This window comes from Arctopsyche grandis, chromosome 2 (genome assembly GCF_051622035.1).
Source record: "Arctopsyche grandis isolate Sample6627 chromosome 2, ASM5162203v2, whole genome shotgun sequence".
NCBI classification, from domain to species: domain Eukaryota; kingdom Metazoa; phylum Arthropoda; class Insecta; order Trichoptera; family Hydropsychidae; genus Arctopsyche; species Arctopsyche grandis.
In genome coordinates, this window is record NC_135356.1 from 29,432,356 (window position 1) to 29,455,374 (window position 23,019).

Genomic DNA, 23,019 nt, shown 5'->3' on the forward strand with positions numbered 1-23,019 from the left:
CCCTTTCTTATTTTGTCCATTGCTGCTCGGAATAGTGCTCGGGTGCTGAGGCCGTACCACTGCCGAAGATTCTTTAGCCATGATGTTTTCCTCCTGCCCCGACTGCGTTGGCCTACGATTTTCCCCTGGATTATTAGGCGCAGGAGATCGTATTTTTCGTTCCGCATCACGTGTCCGAAGTACTCCAATTTACGTCTTTTCACACTTTTGAGCACTTCGACATGTTTTCCCGTCAGGGCAAGCACCTCGGCATCGGTACGACGCGCCATCCATGAGATTCTCAGCATCCTTCTGTATGTCCACATCTCAAATGCCTCTAGTTTCTTGCATGTGGCATCCGTCAGGATCCATGCTTCTGTCCCATACAGAAGGATGCTGAAAACGTAGCATCGTAGATGTCTCAGTCTGAGTGCTATACTGAGATCACGTGTGGTTAGGACTTTTTTCAATTTCAAGAATGTAGCTCTTGCTTGCTCCACTCTAACGCGAAATTCCTTTCCACTTTCACACGTTTCACCCAGATAGCACCCAAGATATCTAAAACCATCCACTCTCTCCACCACGCTGTTATTGATCTGTAAATGAGAGCTGACCGTATCGTGCGACGACTTGCTGAATATCATCCATTTGGTCTTTTTTGTATTCAGCTTCAACCCCGCCCTAGAGCTATGCACAAAAACTGCGTCCAGTGTTGCCTGTAAGTCGTTGAAGTTCGTGGTCAGTAGTACTGTATCATCCGCATACCAAATGTTATTAATTACTGTGCCATTCATTGTAATTCCGGAATCTATCTCTTCCAAGGCTTCAGCAATAATATTTTCTGAATATAAATTAAACAGTAGCGGTGATAGCACACATCCTTGCCGGACTCCCTTCATTATTCTTACGCTCTCTGTTGTATCACGGTCGACGCGTACTACGGCCGTCTGATACCAGTAGAGATTACCAATTAGCCGAATATCTCTTTTGTCTAACCGTAGCTGTGATAGTATTTCAATCAGTTTATTATGTCGCACATTATCAAATGCCTTTTCGTAGTCTATGAAACATGCATATACATCGACGTTCATATCCAGACATCGCTGCGTTAGCACCTGTATTCTAAATAATGCTTCTCTTGTACCGAAACCGTTTTTAAAACCAATTTATTTCCGACCGGGCTAAATGAGCCTTTCAGTTCTATATTTGGTTATAAAAATACGCGTGTACTGATTTCTTATTAATATATGTTTTTAAATACTACTCTGAAAATATATTCTCAGATATCCAGAACCAACTTAAAATTTTAGTTCAACGGAAGACTTAAAAAATGCATATAATATATTTTTATTTTTCTAAATCGCCCTGCTGGATTATTCAATGGATTCAGAACAGAATCAATAAAATGTTTCAACATTAAATAGCTCAAATAATTAATAATTTTTACAAAAATGGATACATTCACCGTATTTGTTGATTGCAACTTACTATATTGATACATAATTGAATACGTGCTGCGAATAAAGTGGTAACTAACAAAGGTTGTATTTTACAGAATTCAATAAAAACACTAGGTTCATTCAGTGTTGATATATTTAATAGTTATTTTGAAATCAAAATATATATTTTCATACAAATAACTTTATAAAAATCAATAATTACCAAAGTATATTTAAAACACTATGAACTTGTGGAATAACGTGGTCCTCGAATGCAGTTACAACGTTATTCCACAATTCTTATATAAAACATACAAACATTAACGAATATGGACAGGTTGACCTCTCTAGACATGTAGACATTTGAAACAAATATTAGTTACCACCTTATTCGTGGCACATATTCAACTATTGTACGTATAATATTGTTTTTAACTTAAAATTGATATAATAATTATATTTACATTTTATTCTATTGTATTATCAAAAATTTATAATAACTTACCGATGGATTTGGTGATATTTTAAAATAGATTTTTAATTTTCTATCCATCTATGTACATACGTATAATTACTTGGAGTTTTAAACAAATCTAGAATATTGATTATATGTATATAATACGAAAATAACTAAGTTATAGTCAACATTTCAAAAAAATTTCATATCCCCAGTACATACATATGAACAGTACAAAAGTTAGGTATTGCACATTTATACATGAGTTCAGTGATTTATATGTTTTACATTTTATTAATATTATATGTATTAACCTTTGCAGTGATTTAATATTTTTTCATATGTATTCAGAGCTGGCTCGTTGTTTGGCACACACAGGCGTCGTAAAAGAAAGGGCGCCTAAAATATTTCGAAAAATGTTATAAATATTTCGATGACCGTAGAACGAAACATTAATACACAAAATTTTTCATACACCGTCATGCTTTTGCCTTATTATTAGAATAACCATCTGATTTATAATATTTAGAAAGCATTTTACTAAAAGCTAAAAATTTTTGTAATTTTCAATACTTTTTCAGTTAATTTAACAAATTTACAAAATTTTGTTCGATCTCTATTTTCCTTTGTGTATTTTTATTTTGCATTGCATTTCTTTTTGTATTGTATTGTGCATTTTTATTTTGTATTGTATTTGATTATGTTTAGGCACCAAAGCGCAAAAATTCACAAGCCGATTCTCTCTGTATATATGTATATATATTAATTTCTTTATATTGTATTTCATTTAAAGGATAATTATAAATTCAATATAGCAAAATTTGTCACATACATAGTTCAATTATCACTATCGAAGACTTGTAATTGTAAACAGTCTAAATATATTAGCCATACATACGTGTATATATGTATGTATCATACATAGATAAATATAGTGAATATGTATCTATTATACATATGTAGATACTTCCTGTAAAATTGTTTTGTTATTGCATTTATAAAGATTTGCTTAAAAGTGCTTTTTAGCACATTTTTAAAATTTTACACTATTTTTTACATTTTATTTGAAAAATATTGAACGATCGAATCAAAAGTCATAATAAAATAAATAATTTTACATGAAATTATTTGTTCAAGATTAATCTATTTCCAATTTTCTGAAACTTCCAGACATTCCCTTATAGTGTAATTCCATATTGTTGTTTAGATCTGCAGTCCTCTTCGACGATTTGATTCCGTCCGTGTTCAATATGTCCATTTTGTCGAAGGATTGAATCGTCGCACGGTGATGAAGCAGTTCGCCTTTCCACTTTGCAATCATCTCATCCATAGGCATATTTCCTCCGTACTCTTTCGGCAGACATCTCGACGGAATCGACGAATACACCGAATGCATGGTGTTATGCAGCTGCGATTTGAAAAGGAACGTGTTATGATACACATATATACATTACTTATATATTGCGAATGTAGTTGAAAGGCTACTCACTGTTATTCTGCTGCCCATTTTTTGCGATATCATCGATTTGGCAAAGTCGTACACATACTTTAGGGCGAACGGAACGTTCAACAGGTGAATCTCTTTGTGTCTCAACGGCATGGATTGCTTTAACCGAAATGAAAATCATGCATTGGTACAATTTAAACATGTATTAATATACTCATATACATATATAACATAGCTTATATTATTATAAAGCTTTCGACGCAGTTAGTCATGATGCAGTACTTAACGCCCGGAATCGAGATTTATGGTTTTTGTCTATGCAATGAGTCGTTTGTAACAAAATCAACTCTTCTCAATTCACCAGCCGATTGTGGCTCGCATATTTTGCACTATAAACTTGAGTTATATCCAGTCCATTAAATAGAACGACTGTTATGGTTAACCCTGAGCATGTACAAAGTAAACAAGAATACTATCCGTCAAGCCTTTCCAGGCAGCATTGAACATGGGTCGTCATAGCAGATAATTTATAACCATAGCAGAATTTCCCGATGGAAATCCCTAGCTGCTGAGTATTTTAGATTGTGGCTTGGCATTTATATTGCGAGCATTACATTTTAACAACAATGAAGAAGATGGAACTAGTTTTGCAAAAATACATTCATTAATAGACTTCTTTTGTTTATTTTATATTGTTGCAAGATATATTAAAAAGTCTAAACACACCTTTACAAAACTCGAAATCCTCGGCGGTAGCTATCTAGAGTAGTGATCTAGGATTTGTTTGAATTAACTACAATTTTTATAATAATTCTAATTGGAAATGTTGGTGAAATTTTCAGCGTGGCGGGCTTTCAACAGGAAAGACGTTAGCACTCAAAGGGCTAAAGACGTTTTCAGGAACTTGGAATGGGACAAAGTAGATCGCAACATCAGCGGTTGTCTCTAGAGTTATGTATGTACCTTCGGTTTGTAGACGACATCGTACTAATATAATAGCCCACGATCCAGATGACTTAAATAACAGACTAACACAGCTGGACAGGGAAAGTAGAAAAGTAAGACTAAAAATTTAACTTAAAAAAATTAACGTATGTAGATAAGACTTAATTAATGTACAATGAATATTGCATGCCTGAATAGACAAGAGGGCAGTAGAAGTAGTTTAAAACTATTTATATTTAGCTCAAATCATTCTTAACGAGCAGCTTGGACTAGTGGTTAGCATATAATGCTTTCGAAAGTGGTCACAGGTTCGATTTCCGTTGGTCAGACCTTGGACATTTTTTATTTTATTTTATTTCAATCGAACATGTACACTTGCCTATACAAATTGATCCAAAGCGACGAGTCTACTAATACTGATACAATACTAACGAGAACTCGAGTGCCGAATATTCCGTATTCGCGATTTTCATGGCAAAAATTGTCTTTTGGGCGATCGTGATGTGACTAATAATCCAATTACCCTTCGATCAATGTGCGTTGCTAGTGATTACGTATAAATGCAAAAATTGGGCATTGAACGCTGTATGCTTGGCATAACGAGAAGAGATAGATAGCGGAATACGTGGGTTTGAAATATGAAAAAGGAGGTTGATGTAATGGTGAGAGTAAAGAAATTGAAATGGCAATGGGTGAGTCACGTAGCGAGAAGAACGGAAGAAAGGAGGGCTCGAATGGTACCCGAGAGAATGTAAAAGGGTGCAAGAAAGGTCACAAAAAAGATGGGTGGATGAAGTCAGAAAAATGCGTCGAATGAGATGGATGAGAGTTCAAAACAGAGACGAATGAGAGCGTGTCGGAGAGACCTTCATCCAGCAGTGGATAGCGAATGGCTGTAAATGATGTTGATGATGATATAGCATGGTTTGGGTGATTATTCTAAACAATCGATAAAAATTCATAGTTATAAAATCATTCTATAGTACTTTTTTATTTTAAAAAAATGAAATTCTCATAATTATCGGCAATTCGAAGTGTGTTGAAAAAAATTTGCTATTGTGACGTGGGTTTATTGACTTTCTCCAATGAGTGAGATGATTTATGCGTGGAATGCTCGCTTTATTTGTTCAATCATCCACGATATGGACATTTATGTCCCATTCACGCACTTTCGTTGATCCACGTAATTCAAAACACATTAGACGGCTTTGTAATTTTACTGCGTGTGTGGATTTTAAAATAAAAAAAAATCTCCTGGCAACGATAGAATATTTAAAATCTAGGCACTTCTCATCGATGCTTTTCAAACAGTTTTAACCGTTTTTTTTTAATTACCTCCGAGTTACATAACTCCGACTTAAATTATGTAAATGATGAATAAAAATAGTACTAGAAACAGATGATTCAGAATCGATTAAAGATTTTTGGCTGAAAAATTGGTATTATGTATACGTAGAATGATTTTCACGTTGGTCTTTAAATGGTTCGGTGATTATTCCGCAAAAAGCGATCTCGGGAAAGTCAATAAAATCTCGATTACAAAACATCTGGCACCCAAAAACTCCATCAATTCAAAGGTATCCATGCGAAATATTGCGAAACTAACAAGAACTCGAGTGCCAGATGTTCCGTGATCGAGATTTTGGTGGCTTAAGCGAGATCGCTTTTTGCGGAATAATCCGTTTACCTCTTTAAATATACATATTTACATATCACTTCCTAACTTTTTCGAAACAATGAGAATTGAAATTTTGTATATTTAGGCAGATTGAAAAGAAAAGACCATAATATGTTCCGTCATGAATAGACTTAGGCTAGGGATCGGGGCAGTGGGTTTTGCTATTAGTTTGGTTGAAAAATAATAAAAATAATTACAACCTTTTTTGCTCTTTTGCTTCGAACACTGGTGTAACGGTCTATTGCTATTTGCAACTGCCCCGACGACCATCCAATGTCTAGTCATGATCAAGGGATGGATACTCATTAGGGCAATGGAAAATAACAATACACGGCTCAACAGTGCTGAATGCAAGAGAGCAAAAAAAAAGGATTTTCTACAGGAAGTTAGCAACAGCCAAAAGTATATTGCCCTAATGACCATCCGCTGTTTAGTTACGACGTTGGATAAATGACCTATATGAATGGACCAACTATTTAATTCATTCATATTTTTTTATATTACATATTCACAGGACGTGAATAATATGTTCTCTATTTCCCAAAAAAAAAAAAATAGTATGATTTTATTCTTGAAATTTAAAAATATTCTAAGGGGGTTTGAATTGAGGCGTAGACATACGAATATGTACATTGCACGTGCTTTTTTTATATAGCACATGTAAAGCACGCCAGATTATTTCTATGGCATCTAGGTCAAAAATCACATTATGGAGTGTTTTCGGTAATATTTTATCCTTGTATTGACATAGGTTTGACAGAAATCGATAACGGATATTCCCATATTTGAAGAAATATAGGAGAAACTTGTCGAAATAATAAGATCGTGCGAATTAACAATGACGTAAGAATACGTCCATCACAGCTGGAGTCTATCTAGGCATGCCGTGCCGTATGATTCAGTGTGTCTGCCTTATTATTTGTGTATAACTATTTCCTTGTGAGTACATTTGTCAAGGTGTAGTAATGTTTTACTTCTGTAGTGTGTACTTTAAACTGTAAAATACACTTTTTTGGGTGAGGGCTAAAGGCGCAAACATACAAGATCGTATGCGGCACGTGTTATTTTTTTAGTAGATAGTTTTTCATAAAAGATCGTACGAATTAACAATAACAAAGCCAGAGTCATACGTATGCCATACGATTCAGTGTGTTTGCGTCTTAAAGGTCTATTCATACTATACAGAAATTCACGGCACACCACAGTAGCTCACGTAAACGGCAGTTTCTATTCATACTATCCAGGATCTCACGATTCCGGCACGTTTTGTCCAAGTGCAAGACAAAATCGGCATACATATACAACATTACAGAGGGCATAATTGCTTGCGCTGTATCGTCGAGTTAGTATTGTCACAATATGACGTTTCTGAAAATATTTATATGCGCATGCGCACGGAATATTTGGCACTCGAGTTCTCGTTAGTATGATGGGGACTGGGGATTCGGCTGCCAGATGTTCCGTTATAGAGATTTTAGTGACTTTTGGGCGAGCGCTTTGTGACCAATAACTAGAGGTCGGAATCTGAAGGGGCCGGAAACGTGCCGCCTATTGTTCCATTGTAGTAAATCCTTTGTAAAAAAGGTTCGGCAAACCTTTAACAATGCATTTACAATCTTTGAACAATAAACAGCCCCTTCAGATTCCGGTCTCTACCAATAACACTGTTCGACCAATGACGACTTTTTTTTGGTTCAGAGACGAGATATGACTTTTCTTATAAATCTATGCCCAGTGAACACGAATCTGGTAATAAAAAAATGTTGATTGGCTCGAAATTCGGAGATATGTGTTTTTTAAATCGCGCGATTTTTCTATATCTTCGTGTTGTTCGGTGGATGTCTCAAAATCTGTCAAATTCCTGTTCAAAATGAATATTGGAATCTATAGTGGGGTATTTTATCTTTCATTTGTATTACTTTTCAGCTTTCAAATATCTCTTAAGTAGTCGTCCAGTTCAAATCAAAAGTCAAAAGTACGTATTTTCACTTGGGATTTTTTCCCACTGTTAATACTATTTTATATTGAGTATTTTCTATTGAAAAATGTTTATTGGGATAGTGTTCTGGCAACACTATTATTTGTTTTCGTTTAAAAGGGTTAATTGGAAGTGTGCTGAATTTTAAATCGGTAAAATTTCGAGCTAAAAACTCGTACTAGTGGAACACGGTTTTGTGTTATGTGCGCTGTACGCACGATGACTCACTATGATCGTGCTTAAGCAAACACATCGTTATTTTATTTTTTTATTTTTATTTTTACATATATACCAGGAAGGCCTTACAGGAAAATCCCAATGCGCCTTCCTGGCCAATTACAAATACAAAATGCAGCATTTTTTTTATTATAATTCGTTGAATTGCGAGACACTGAAAAAACTCGCAAATTAACGAGACATCTATGAATTGTACATAAATTCTTATTGTACATCCATCAAATTTCAAATAGTGGTGACATAGTAGGTAGGAAGGATTTTTAGCCAATTTTTTTTTTCCGGGAACCGTTTCAACAATGAAATCAGAGAAAATTGGCAAACTCTGATAGGAAACGATCAACCTGGAGTCACAAATCCAGGTCTGACCAACAGCATACTCTGAAAAATTCATTTTCATTCAGGGATAGAACCCGGCACCTTCTTGACGGTAAGCAGAAGCTTAACGTCCAAGCTATGCTGCTGGCTATGAGTTATGACTTATGAGTTATGACAAAGAAGAAACAGCCTACAATTTATGCCCTTGCTTTTAAATTATGAAATTCGTAATTTTTTTTAAAACAATCGAAACTTTAAAATCTCTTTTTGAATTTCGTATCGTACTTCAGTTCCTTTCGATAGGTCTTCCAGATCGGAAAGTGTTGAAAAAACCGTAGAATTTTACGGATCGAAGTTTTATACTTGGGCTTTTATCCAAACCGCATCTATACACTGCATATGAAGTTTTTAGTAAAGAGACTTTTGTCACACTTTGTACTTGTTAAAAATTTCAACATAAGCTTTTGAGGTTAAACCCGGTACATGGAGATGTGATTTTTAATTGTTAATTTGTTATTATTTATTGCACCACACGTTTCGCAGTTGCGCAAAAGCGGCGAAAGTTTAAGTGTAGAACCGAATTCTTTGTTAATGCGATGACTTAGTATTTATCAAATTTCTCGGTCTGTATTTTGTAATACGGAAATTACTATCTATTCGATTTAATCATATGATTGCTGACCACTGATTTTACATGTGCTATGAATTAGTTATTTATTACCTCTCCCCATCTTATCATCCGTGCGAATAGTTCTGGCGACCAGCACGATATATGGGAAGCACTCAAGCCGCGAAGATCTCCAACGTGGACCACACCTCGGATTTGGTTCTCTTCGTCTTCCAACAGGGCCTCGTACGTTAGTATGTGGATTCGAGCCATGTCTTCGCATGTGTATTTCATTGGGTCAAATTTTTCTGAAAAACAAAAGAGAAGCGTCCAAAGACCGATCAGATTGTTAATGTATTATAGTGGGGTGAATTTAAAAGACTTATACCAGGGATGTTAAACTCATCAAGGTCTTGAGCCACTTAGAATTTTGGCCATAAAACCAATTTTTATATGAAACAAGCTGAACACAGCGTGCGTTGCAATGCCACATTAACGCATGCAATTCCCGTTCCCGTTCCCGTTTTTCACGTTCCCGAATTAAAGTCGGGGTAATCTGATTTATACAGCGTTTATCAGCGGAAAAACGCATTTGAAATTATTCAATTGTTTGTTTATTTTACCCTAACAACGCTGGTGGCGACGCGAAAATTGAAATTATTGCGTTGCAATGCCACTCATTCCCGTTTCCGTTCCCATTTTTGGGTGATTTTTTTTACAGAAACCATCGTGGATATACACACAATAGCTCATGTAAGTTTCATCGCAATCGGTTGAATGGTATAGGAACGAATACGTGACAGACAGACAAACATTGATTTTTATATATTATATATAAAAACATACATATGTATATATATATCTTACGTTCTATATATGTATATACATATAAAATATTATTTTGCAGATTAATAAGCATATACATATTTATATATCAGAAACAAAATATATATTCTCTTATATGTATAATAAGCTTGGCAATTAGAAAGCAAAAAAATGAGGTGAATTTTTTTTCTTTTACACTTTTTATTGCACAAATTGGAAACATACATAATGAAATAAATCGCAAAGCAGCTCATTATATATATACATATGATACGTTATATTTAAAAGTGGCGCAATTCTGAACTGAAAAAAGGATCAAAATCAAAAACGGAATCGAAATCGATATCGATATCGTCGTCATAGAAAATTTAATATTTTCGATAATGTCACGGATTCTACGAACCAAAACTTACATAAATACATACATACATACAAATTATCTTTCGAAATTATATATTAAAGACTAGTGGTTTTGCCCGGCTTCGCTCAGTATTTGTAATATAAACAGCTTAAACATGGCAAACAATCTAATAGTAAACATTACGTTGTTTTTTTATTAAATTTATTTGAAACGAAAAAAATAAATATTTAACCATATCGAATCGTGGTTATATAAACTTTGATTGGTTTTCTTGCTCCCAACAAACCTTACATACATACATCTCTTTCGAAATTATATATTAAATATCAAAATTCAAATGTTTTAAGACGATAAAATTGAAAAAAAAAAAAAACAAATGATACGGATTTTTAAACAAATCTTTTATATAAAAAATGATTTATTTTCAATATATTTCATACACATATTGTACATTGCCTAAACGAGTTTATGCAATAAGGGCCATTGAAAGACATCTTATTATATTCAAAATAGACAGCGCAGTACGCAGAATTCGTCTTCGTTAATGGACTTTCGTCACATTGACTGATGCAATGATTCTGTATCCGATTTTTAATACAATTTAAACTACCCGTCCTTTTCCTCAACCGATTACATTATCCGACGAAGGTTCTTCTCGACGTTGACTATGACCCGACAGCCGGTCGATTGTTTACACTACAGTGCTGTGGATCTTTTTAGTGAAGAAAAAAATCGGATTTCGAAGGTGAAAGTCGACATTTGTTTGTTTGAACGTATGCGAAATCGGGTTAAGCGATTGCGTGCAATAAACATATTATATTTTACCCACTCTTTCAAAAAGCCTCGCAACGTTTCGGGCCCTTAGGCGGATACAAATCTCGAAAGATGCAAATACGTACACATGTACATATGTATGAATGATGTTCTCATTGTAGTGTACTATTCGAATAATATACAAATAATAAATGCATCAATAATAATAGACGCGTCAAACATTTTGCACGACACGCCAAGATGACGTATGTCGAAAGTACAATAATAACGCTTATCGCTTACATATCTGTACGTACTATGTGATGTAATAACTATGGTGTAATAAATTTGAACGCGCCTATCATTATTTATAATCATTTGATAAAAATTGACTAATCAATTATTCAATTTCATTTTTAACCTCTTCTTAGTTCGGAAATGATTTTGTAGTGTGACGAAGTTTGGGTTCTCATCCGATCGTTTTCAAACTTTGCCATTTTGCTAGGTTTGGTCATCAATATAAGTGGAAATGACGTCCCCTATTGCCATGGTGAAAAATAATCGTAATAGACACGTTTTAAAATAATGCATCTTCGTTCACTGTGACGTATATCGTCCACACTGTCGCATTTGTCCACACTGTTCTGATAGTTTTTTCCTTTTTCGCCCCCCCCCCTCCTCTCGCTATGGCAGATTGAGCACTTTGCCATACTTATGATCAAAGTTTACGGAGAGAATTGGTGATTTCTCAATGAGGTTTTTTTATATATTGTCTTAATTCAAGTTGAGATTTGTCCTATGTAAGATTACCTAGAAACCCGTCAAAATGCATAGAATCGATCGGGTGATCCTAGTTGTGTCGGCTTTCGACATTCAAAGACGATTTGTCTGTCGCAGTGCTTTTTAAGAAATTTTCTTCTTTAAGAAACTTCTCTGTTAAAATATTATAATTTACAATGCAATATAATCGGTTCTGGTTTTGTCATTCAAAGAATCAAACTTGTTATTAATTTGAGTATTAACCCTTACAGACCTGACTTTTTATCTTTGGATGAAAAAAAAAAAATTTAATTTCTATTAAGTGGAACAACACAGATGAGAAAAATATTTTTTTTTTTTAGACCGTTTTTTTTGGAAAATACAGCAAACATTGTAATTTAAAGATGGTCTGTATAAATGTACAAATTATCTTACCAAAAATTTTAAGCAGTTTATAAAAATCTTAAGATGAAAATTATTTAGTAATAATAAATAAAACATAGATATCATGTCAAAATAATGCTAAAAAATTGATTTATTTGCAACAAAAGAGCGAAAACAAATCTGACATACCGGGATCCGTGCGCTCGGATCGTAACATCGTTGACAAACTGTCATGTAACTCATAAATTGTCATAAACAGTCAGCACTGTCAATGCTAACTGAATGAATAAGATGTACACCACGATGTACAAAAGGTCCCAAATATAATAATACGTAAACTAGACCACAAAAAAACATTCAAATTACTGTACATTGCAATTACTGCGCTCTTTCGATATAAATGACAATTAAACTGTTATTTTCGGAACCACGTGGGAAACGACCTAACCTATTATTTTTTATAAAAAAATTACAATTATTTTTAAACAAAAAGGGTAAAAGATCATTTTGGCTTCTTTATATTTCATAAAATTCGCATTTTTTGTATTCAATTTAAAGGTATATATATAACCAAATATATAACCAAAGTAATATATATATATATATATATATATATATATATATATATATATATATATATATATATATATATATATATATATATATATATATATATATATATATATATATATATATATATATATATATATATATATATATATATATATATATATATATATATATATATATATATATATATATATATATATATATATATATATATATATATATATATATATATATATATATTACTAAAGTAACTCCCAACTACTTTTGTTTTCAAACTAATCACATAAACATGAAAAAAATGACGATTTTCTGAAAGTATCCCCATACAAAACCCTTGCGAGCGCAGCGTACTTTGCATTGGGAGTTTCAAGCGAAACAGCGATTTTAAATTCTCGTTAATCGGTCAAAACTTATCATAATCGACCCAAATAAACTTAAATAAGTAAGTATTGAGTTAATTTTTTTTAAATAATAGCAAAAAAACCAAAACTATTATATCAAAAGAGGTACATATATAAAAAAAAGCTAGGTCAATGACTAATTTAATAAAGATAATGGATCCTTATTTTGTCTAATAGAAATTATACGATCAAATAAATGAAAACAAATTCAAACGGCAATATAATCAGACTTTTCAACGTGGAATTTACTGTGAAAGTGAGCAATAAAATAAAAACAATTTTTTCGTGCACATTCTATGTAATTATAGTACTTAAAAAAACATTCAATGCATACAATTTTTATGTAAACAATAAAGCGCAAGTAAATTCAAGTCAATATATACATATAATACATATGTATTATACATATATAGTAATTTTATCTCACAACCACGTATTTTACGTAACAATTTGTACTTTTAAACACAAAGACTTTTACTATAACTAATCTTCATATGTATATAAGTGTTTATTATATCACGAATTATTCTATGTATGTCCATATATAGGGTACATATTGATCCCTTGGTGCAAAGATATTGTATGTCCATTTTTGAATCGGTATCGAATTTTAATTTTGTAGATACTTGAATAATTCAGGTTTTTCCTTTCAAGGTAATTTACGTATTACGTATACGCGTTGCTACGGCACAGTAAATTAACTACATTAATGGGTTATATTGATGATTTATTACGAACTATGGTATGTGAGCTGTGATATCGTGATATGAAAACAAATATTAAAATGGATTATGATTTTGCTACTTATGGCAGCGGTTTCCAAACTGAGAGGCGCGCCTCCCTGGGGAGGCGCGGACTATTGCCAGGGGAGGCGCCAAAACTTTTTAATAAAAAAATAATTTTCATACCATAATATCTACAAATAAATAAAACTTTATATCGTAGCTTAACAGTAAAAATTCAATGCATGAATATTTATTTTTCTTTCATTTTTATATACACATTTAATTAGCAATTTTTCTCGAAGAAAAGCAACATGAAGAGGCACATTTGTGGTCGAACGATAATTTTATTGTTAAATTTGCCAATTTGGTTAAAATTTTTGGAAAATTAAGCGGTTTAAATAAATCAATGCAGGGATCACAAATACATCCACTTTTTAAAAAAGACAAAGTAAAAGCTTTCATTAAAAAGTTGAAGTTATGGAAATCAAATTTACAAAAGAATGAGTCGGATATGTTTTCACTTTCCAAAGATTTCTGGGCCACAGCCAATATTGAAGCAAGTAAAAATGTTTTTACTGACCACTTAGATGGTTTAGTGCTGCATTTTTCCAATTATTTCAAAGACATCCATTCAATTTAACTATGTACAATGAAGAAGACGAATTCGAGCTGACAACCATCGAAAAAGAAAAAGCGATAGCTCACTAAAACGAAAGTTTCAAAATGAAACCATAATTAAATTTTGGATGAATCTTAGTGGAGAGTATGAATCTTTGTATTGCAAAGCAATGCAAATGCTTCTACCGTTTGTAACGTCTTATTTATGCGAAACGGGCTTTTCGGCACTAGCTGCAATGAAAACCAAATATCGAGCCAGGTTAATAGTCGAAAAGGAATTACGAGTGGCACTCTCCATATTGCCCCCAAGATTTGATAAACTTTGTGCCAATAAACAAAAACACCCTTCGCATTAAATTTTTATGTGTTAGATGTAGTTTAATTAGTAATTTAATTTAAAAATAAATATACGTATTCGTATAAATTTATGTTATAGCAAAACCTTTTTATTATTCTGTCTATTGTAGTGTTCATTATTTTTAAATAAAAGTTTATTATTTAAAACGTGTCTATATTATTGTATCTATTAAAAAATAAAATGAAGGGAGGCGCGGAAAGGCTTTTTAGAGAGGCGTAGTCGCATTAAGTTTGGAAACCGCTGACTTATGGAATTACATACATACTTTCTGCTTTATAAAATACTAGTGGCCTGTGTGCACATAATTTTGCACTCGGTAAAATATCGTAATTCGGATCAACGGAATTAATAATTTAAAATTTAAATCGTATTTTTAACTTATTCTTTTGTTTATGTGAACAAAGTGACATGCGCAAAGCCTAAATTATGCCGCGTCTCTTTCTACGATATACGATTCCAAGGGGAAAAAGAGAGACGGAGCATGGTGAGTGATTACATGGTGAGAAATACTCACCGAACTACGTCTCTTTCCACGATATACGATTCCAATGGGAGAAAGAGACACGGAGCATGTTAACGAACATTCACACGCACTACTACATACTAGGCACGCACGCACGCAATAGACGATTATTATATACGATAACACTTCAAATGAGCATGTATAGGTATATATTTATATCGCAAAATCGCAAATATTCGCCTTAAAACTTAACATAAAATCATATCAATAGCACAACATAATAAAAATCATATTATAGGTATTTCAGAAATATATTATATGTAAATATTCATAAATATGTGGTGATGAAAAAATGGAATTGTATATACATAATTGTATATAAGCTATTGTAAAGCGTTTAAAATATTATACTCACGTGCATTGTAAAGGACGATTCTTCTTCCAGCTTCATCTCTGAATGGCGAAGCGTACACGTATCTGAAGGTTTAAAAGTTGCAGTTGCGTTATGTATTTGTATTATATATACTCACTGTATTTTGCATTGCTTAAGAACGTTATATGGTTTGCGGTTTCCGTATTATTATATTGAATATATTTTTTTTTAGCGATGATACGGAAGTTGCTGTATTTTAATTGAATAAATTACTTCTTATTCAATTCACTCGAAATGCAATTTTGCGCGGGTGTTGCGTAACTTTTAATTCAGTTTAATTTCTACTTAATTTTGCGTTGCTATTTCACCATAAAGTTTTCATATTATGGCGGGAGTTACAAACATTATATGTATGGAAACATTATATATATTTTTCATTGTCATTCGATTTCTATGACTATCATCTACCATTTCACTTTACAAATCTACCATTTCATATTGTAAAAATTAAAATATATACATATTTCAAATGCTACGAGCATGAATCGAGCTACATAGCATGAGACTTGTGTAAAATGGACTTGCTATCGCATTCACCCCCCCACTCGACCCGCGATGGCCAATTGCATTTCGTTTCAGTTTCGCATTGCATTTTGGTCAAGAAATGCAACATTGTTCGTGCATATAGCGTTCGGTAGAATTTGACTTTTATTTTTTGTTAGTTTTGAGTTTGTGCTTCGTGTTTTGAAATATTTACATTAATAAAATTTTAATATAAAATACGTAAGTTGTTGATATTATTAATTTATTTATGGAATACGTATATATTTTATAGTAATGAAAATTTATATTTTTTACTTTATATTTGTAATTGTCCACCTCATGTTATGGACGGCAAAGCTTACAGTAATGTTATTAAAGACCTTGCGTTGAATTATATTGTAATAATATTATATAGTTTAATGAGAAATAATTAAAAAAAAAATAAAGAAATTATTTTACATCCTTTCAATGTTACAACACATTGCACGAATGCGACAGCATGCTTGGTTCTCACAATAGACACATAATTAATGCAAGCTATATTCCATTTGATTAAGTTTATTTTTAACTTTGTATATGGTAAAAAAGTGTATAAGCTAAAAATCAGTTTTGGAAAGAAAATTGTGGCGGAAAATTATATTTTTAAGAAATCTATTTTTTTTTTTTGCAAATAATGCTAGAGCTGGTTGAGTCCTATTTATTACAAGTTTATCTACGGCCGTTGAGAGTTAAGAGCATACTATTAATAAACTTTTGTTTTTTCTTAAATAAAATAGATCAATAATTTCTTAAATAAATTCTTAATAATTTCTTAAGTTTTTTCTTAAATAAATCAATAATAAAAATTAAAAAAATATATACATATTTTCTAGCAAGCAAAAAATTATTTGACATTTAAGAATAGGTTTCAGGAAATTTAAAATTTTCAACAAGAGTTTACGGGTTTTCTAATTACATATTTACATACATTATGTATGTACTATATATGTACAATAGACAGAACTTAGAGAAATGACCAATGTTTATGGAACCTACATTCATATGTATTTATATTATCAAAGAAATATTGCTTAAGTATTTAAAGTTATATACAAATCAAAAACAGGTCTTAGTACAATGGCAATTTAAAGCCCATCAGTAATTAGATAATACACATATAGTGGATTGACTCACCCATTGTCGATTAAATCTCTAGTATTGGTTTCGAGGCAATCCAAATGCTTGCACATATTCGGATAGCACTTGCGAAGATTTAGCCACTTGAGCAACATCTGTTGAGTCATAGGCAGGCTGTACTTTTTTGTGCGCAAGAAACGAAGTAAGAAGACATCATCTGAACGTGACAAAAATTACGATTGAAACTTGAGATGAAGTTACAAAATACGACAGACGGTGGTAAAAGTGGCAAAACTTATTTTTTTATCGATAATACTGTAATATGTACCTCAATTTAACCAAGACTTTTTAGAAAAAATACAGTTTTCAGTGACTTGTGAGATAGTATACCAAAATTAGTGGTTCGTCGTTATATATGTATATGTAGTAGATATCGAAGATATCTTGGAGCTAATTTATAAACTAGCTACAATACAATAAGTAGTAGGTAGGGGGAGTAATCGGAATTTGAAATATATGGAAAATGGATTTTTAAACATCAATTTTTCAACTTCAAAAGGCAACTACTTCCACTATCTACTATTTATTGCAATGTGAGAGATTAAGTTAAAGAATAAAATTTTCGTGACTGCAAATGGTTCCGTTAGCTTACAGTAGCGTCGCTAGGCCCGTGCGGGGAGTGTGGTCTGCACCAGGTGATACCATTTTTGGGGTGGCATTGAGTTATTCAAATTGAAAAACGCTAATTTGACATATTCGTTGTATGACGGTTTTCAAATGGCTACACGCCTCATTGCAATTTCTGTATATATACAGCTTTCTGTATTTATACAGCTACCGCGAAATCCGTATATATATAGCATCAAATATGAGCCATAATTGGTTTTGTTCGAATTCTTGAAAAATCAGTGTATGTACCTAAAGTAGGGCTGCCATAATTGTCGAGACGTGGACCGGGACATTTGGGAATTGAATGACAAACGGTAAAATTAAAAATCTGAGCCATTGAAGATCTTAAACGACTTTTGATTATTTAAAGTTTACTGAAAGACATTTCAAACTGATGCGGTTACAGAAAAAAAAGGTTAATACTTTTATTCATTTTTTTATAATTTGCTGTCAAATTGAATATGTCAATTAATAAAAAGAACTTCTAAATTGTAATTTATTTTTAAGTTTTCATTCAAAAACGGGAACGATATCTTTGCATTTATTATTTCACTTTAAAATTCGGTAATTTAATAATAATTGTAACGAAAAAGAAGACGGCTGGTGGTGTTTTTCACAAGGGTGTGCTCATGTACAATGCCCTCCCTGAATGCAAAGACCGTGGATGCATTCTTGCGAGGTGTGAGGAGACACCTCTGTGAAGCTGGCATATAAAAAATATATATAAAATTTTAGAGTTAAGTAATTAAGAATGTATTTTTTAATTACCAAGATAGCTAAAAGTATATTAATAAATAAATAAATTTGTCGCATTCATTTAAAACTGGCATTCAAAATTGAAATTTATGATTTAGATTGCCCCTAGATTTTGAAGTCAGGGACCGTTCGCACAGCTCTGTATATACGATTAAGTAATTCGACTCGAAACTGTTTTTCTTTAGTAGATTTATTTAATAGTTTTTTTCTTTATTAAGTTGTCCTGCAACTGACTCACGGACCGGGGCACTGGGACACAGATTTATGAACTGGGACATGTCCTGGTTTACCGGGACGTATGGCAACCCTAATCTAAAGGAAGGTTAACTGATTCAGTCAGACGGAGACTCAATCCAGAAACAACGTGTCAACTTAGCTTCTTTTTTGGCGCTTCTCTCTCGTAAGTCATAACAATGAACGAATAATAATAATTAATAAAACATATTTTCTAGGTGACACGACCCTTAGTGACGCCACTGAGCTTATATGTAGGTTATTTAACAAATACACTTACATTCCCTCCCCACCAAATTAATTAAAGTTTTTCTTTACTAATTATTACCCATTGGTAAAAATCATATATACATATGTAATACAGAATTTATTTCAGAAGAAATATATTTTTAAGCTTAGCCACAGATTCACCGAATATTTCGAATATAAAGGGAAAGATTTGAACTGTACCAGTTTTTACGTTGACTATGTCACTGTTTTGTCTTATCCATCCTTTCATGAAAACAAGGGCGTGCAATTTGACATCGGGGGTTTCGCGAAGTTCTCTTTTAGCCAACTCGGCCAAAGATTCCGCTTCCTCTTCCGATCTATTCGATGGCATTTTTATTGCACTATCAATGCTAAACTGAAATTGTCAACACCATTAAAAACAATACTAGAACTATAGACTTGGACTAAAACATTGTTTTAATTGAACAATTGAATTTTCACCAGGATATGTCTTCCAGCGAAACTTAATTGAAAAATTAAAAATGTGTATAAATATCAAATATGAAGTACATATGTACATATATAAGTACTACATATATGAAAAATTGAAGTATTTTAAAATAAAATAAAACGTCTCACTTATCGTATTGTGAGTTATTCAAGTGTTGTATTAAAAAATAAATCAATTAAGTACTTACCTAATGAAATTCACAAAAACTGTGTAAATATTGAAACGAAGCGTCTCGTTGTACTGGCAGTCGTAATGAAACTGATCGCACGATGGGAAGATTCTCTTCTATACCACTTCTTATGAAGTAAGAAAACAGACAGTATATGCGTTACGAAATGCGAGATCTTTTTATATACGGAAATGGTACACATGAATGTGTTCGCATAATATATAGTCAAATCATGTTGTATTTATTTTAATTTCATTGTGTTGAAATTTTTAAGATACAAACGTATAGATTCATGACTTTTTATATATGAGAGAAAGCATATGGAGCGTATGCATGTAGATATGTATATGTACATATGTATATTCGCGGTCTCCGTGACGGGCCGGAATGTGAAATTACCGAAAACGCAAATATCGGAAGGCATATATCGAAAATCGAAAGATCTTAAGTCGAAAGATCAAAAAAAAGGGTGCATGGTAAACGGCACATACTCACTTAATTTGCGCGAGCAGGATACAACAGGAACAAGAGGAACAGGCTTTTCCTCCCGTATTAATGTGCGAGCGCAGAATACGGGAGAAAAAGCCTGTTCCTCTTGTTCCTGTTGTATCCTGCTCGCGCAAATTAAGTGAGTATGTACCGTTTACCATGCACCCTTTTTTTTTGATCTTTCGACTTAAGATCTTTCGATTTTCGATCTTTGCCTTCCGATATTTGCGTTTTCGGGCGTTTCACATTACGGCTCGTGAGGTAGACCCGTATATTCGATGCATTAATTCGTTGGATGAATCACAAGTTTCATTATGATGATCAACGTATCATTATTGTGATCAAAGGTACTGACAAATTAAAACTTTCGCCGACTTAAAAAATATCCGGTGACTCTCGAAATTTATCTCGAAAAATGACATTGAAAATTGAGTTTTGACTCCTACATAGTAGCCCTAAGGTCAGCGACCTTAGCTGGTTGCTGAATTTCCAAAATCAAATAAATTGGTGGATATAATGTATTTATAAAATGAACTACCTACATATAATGTAAATCAAGAAAATCTCTATCATTGTAATTAAAATAAAGCCTTCGACACAGTTAAGTCGTAGTGCAGTACTTACCGCTCTACAAACACAGGGAGTTCCAGAACCCTATGTGGGGCTGTTATCTGCAATATATAAGAACGCCACAACTTCAGTTAAACTTTTTTCAGATACTGGTAAATTTAGCATAGGAAAAGGAGTAAGACAAGGAGATACCATCTCGCCCAAGTTATTCAATGCGGTACTTTTGGTGTGTTTTCAAGGACTTGGAATGGGACATAGCAGTAGTAAAAATCAACGGTCGCTTCTTGAATCTATATATATATATATATATATATATATATATATATATATATATATATATATATATATATATATATATATATATATATATATATATATATATATATATATATATATATTTATATATATATATATATATATATATATATATATATATATATATATATATATATATATATATATATATATATCTTTTCAGCAAATGCATCCAGAACCAAGTTATACCAGAAGGATGGAATAACGCAACTATCATTTTAATACACAAAAAAGGCGACAAAAGCGATATCAAGAACTACCGACCCATTAGTCTACTTTCAGCGGTCTACAAGCTCTTCACGAAGGTTATTACAGAAAGGCTGAAGAATATCCTCGACGAGAACCAACCTATAGAGCAGGCAGGGTTTAGGGCAAATTTCAGCACAATGGACCACCTCCAAGTAGTTGGCGAACTAATCGAGCGCGCCAACGAATATCAACGGCCATTGTGCCTAGGTTTCGTCGATTATGAGAAAGCCTTCGATACAGTTAGTCATAATGCAGTACTTAACGCTCTAAAAACACAGGGAGTGCCGGAACCCTATGTGGGACTGTTAGCTGCAATATATAAGAATGCCACAGCTTCGGTTAAAATTTTTTCAGGTACAGATAGATTTAGCATAGGAAAAGGAGTAAGACAAGGAGATACAATCTCGCCCAAGTTATTCAATGCGGTGCTTGAGGGAGTTTTCAGGAAATTGGATTGGGATACAGCCGGAGTAAGCATCAATGGTCGCTTTTTGAGTCACCTTCGGTTCGCAGACGATATAGTTTTAGTAGCTCGTGATTCAGCTGACCTACTTATCAGACTAACACAGCTGGACAGGGAAAGTAGAAAAGTAGGATTAAAAATTAACGTAGATAAGACTAAACTAATGTTCAATAGTTATTGCATGCCTGATAGCATCCCCTTAGATGATAAACCAGTAGAAGTAGTAAATAATTATTTATATTTAGGTCAAATAATTGACATGTCTGGTAGTAAAAATGAAGAGATAAAGAGACGTATGAAATTAGGGTGGAGTGCATTTGGACGGATGAATGCTGTTTTTAAATCAAAAATGCCACTCTGCCTGAAGAAAAGGATCTTTGATCAATGCGTTTTGCCAGTGATGACGTATGGATGTGAAACTTGGACACTGAACGCCAAGATGCAAAATAAAATCCAATGCACTCAAAGAAGTATGGAACGCTGTATGCTTGGCATAACGAGGAAAGACAGGAAGCGGAACACGTGGGTGAGAAATATGACAAGGGTAGTGGACATAGTGGATAGAGTGAAGAGATTGAAATGGCAATGGGCGGGTCACGTAGCTAGGAGGATGGACGAAAGGTGGACAAAAGAAGTGCTTGAATGGTACCCGAGAGAAGGCAAAAGAGTAAAAGGAAGACCGCAAGGAAGATGGGTGAACGAAATTAGGAAAATGTGCGGAATGAGATGGATGAGTGTTGCGCAAAACAGAGACGAGTGGAAGCGTGTTGGAGAGGCCTTCATCCAGCAGTGGATGGCGAATGGCTGTAAATGATGATGATGATGATGATATATATATATATATATATATATATATATATATATATATATATATATATATATATATATATATATATATAATTTTAATTGCTGCGATCCAGCTGACCTACTTAACAGACTAACACAGCTGGACAGGGAAAGAAGGAAACTAGGATTAAAAATGAACGTGCACAGATGAGTCCAAACTAGTGTTAAATAGTTATTGCATGACTGATAGCATCTCATTAGATGATA

General features: G+C 33.0%; 1 protein-coding gene across 1 annotated transcript; it reads right to left on the minus strand.

The window, feature by feature from the left end:
• Positions 1-2,453: 2,453 nt before the first annotated feature.
• On the minus strand, positions 2,454-19,985 carry LOC143922713 (alpha-tocopherol transfer protein-like). Its single transcript, XM_077446045.1, has 7 exons — positions 19,899-19,985; positions 19,441-19,615; positions 17,389-17,548; positions 15,715-15,776; positions 9,197-9,390; positions 3,365-3,481; positions 2,454-3,283 (listed from the first exon to the last, which is right to left on the minus strand). The coding sequence occupies exons 2-7, from the start codon at positions 19,589-19,591 to the stop codon at positions 3,014-3,016; spliced, it is 954 nt and encodes a 317-aa protein (XP_077302171.1). The 5' UTR covers positions 19,592-19,615; positions 19,899-19,985; the 3' UTR covers positions 2,454-3,013.
• Between the last annotated feature and the right edge of the window lie 3,034 nt (positions 19,986-23,019).

Excerpts from the sequence above, each read along its gene's own strand:
- LOC143922713 (XM_077446045.1), bottom strand. The coding sequence starts at position 19,591 with ATGCCATCGAATAGATCGGAAGAGGAAGCGGAATCTTTGGCCGAGTTG. Across the intron at positions 15,777-17,388 it reads AGAGATTTAATCGACAATGG|ATACGTGTACGCTTCGCCAT; the intron begins GTGAGTCAATCC and ends TTAAACCTTCAG. Across the intron at positions 3,284-3,364 it reads AAATGGGCAGCAGAATAACA|CTGCATAACACCATGCATTC; the intron begins GTGAGTAGCCTT and ends TTCAAATCGCAG.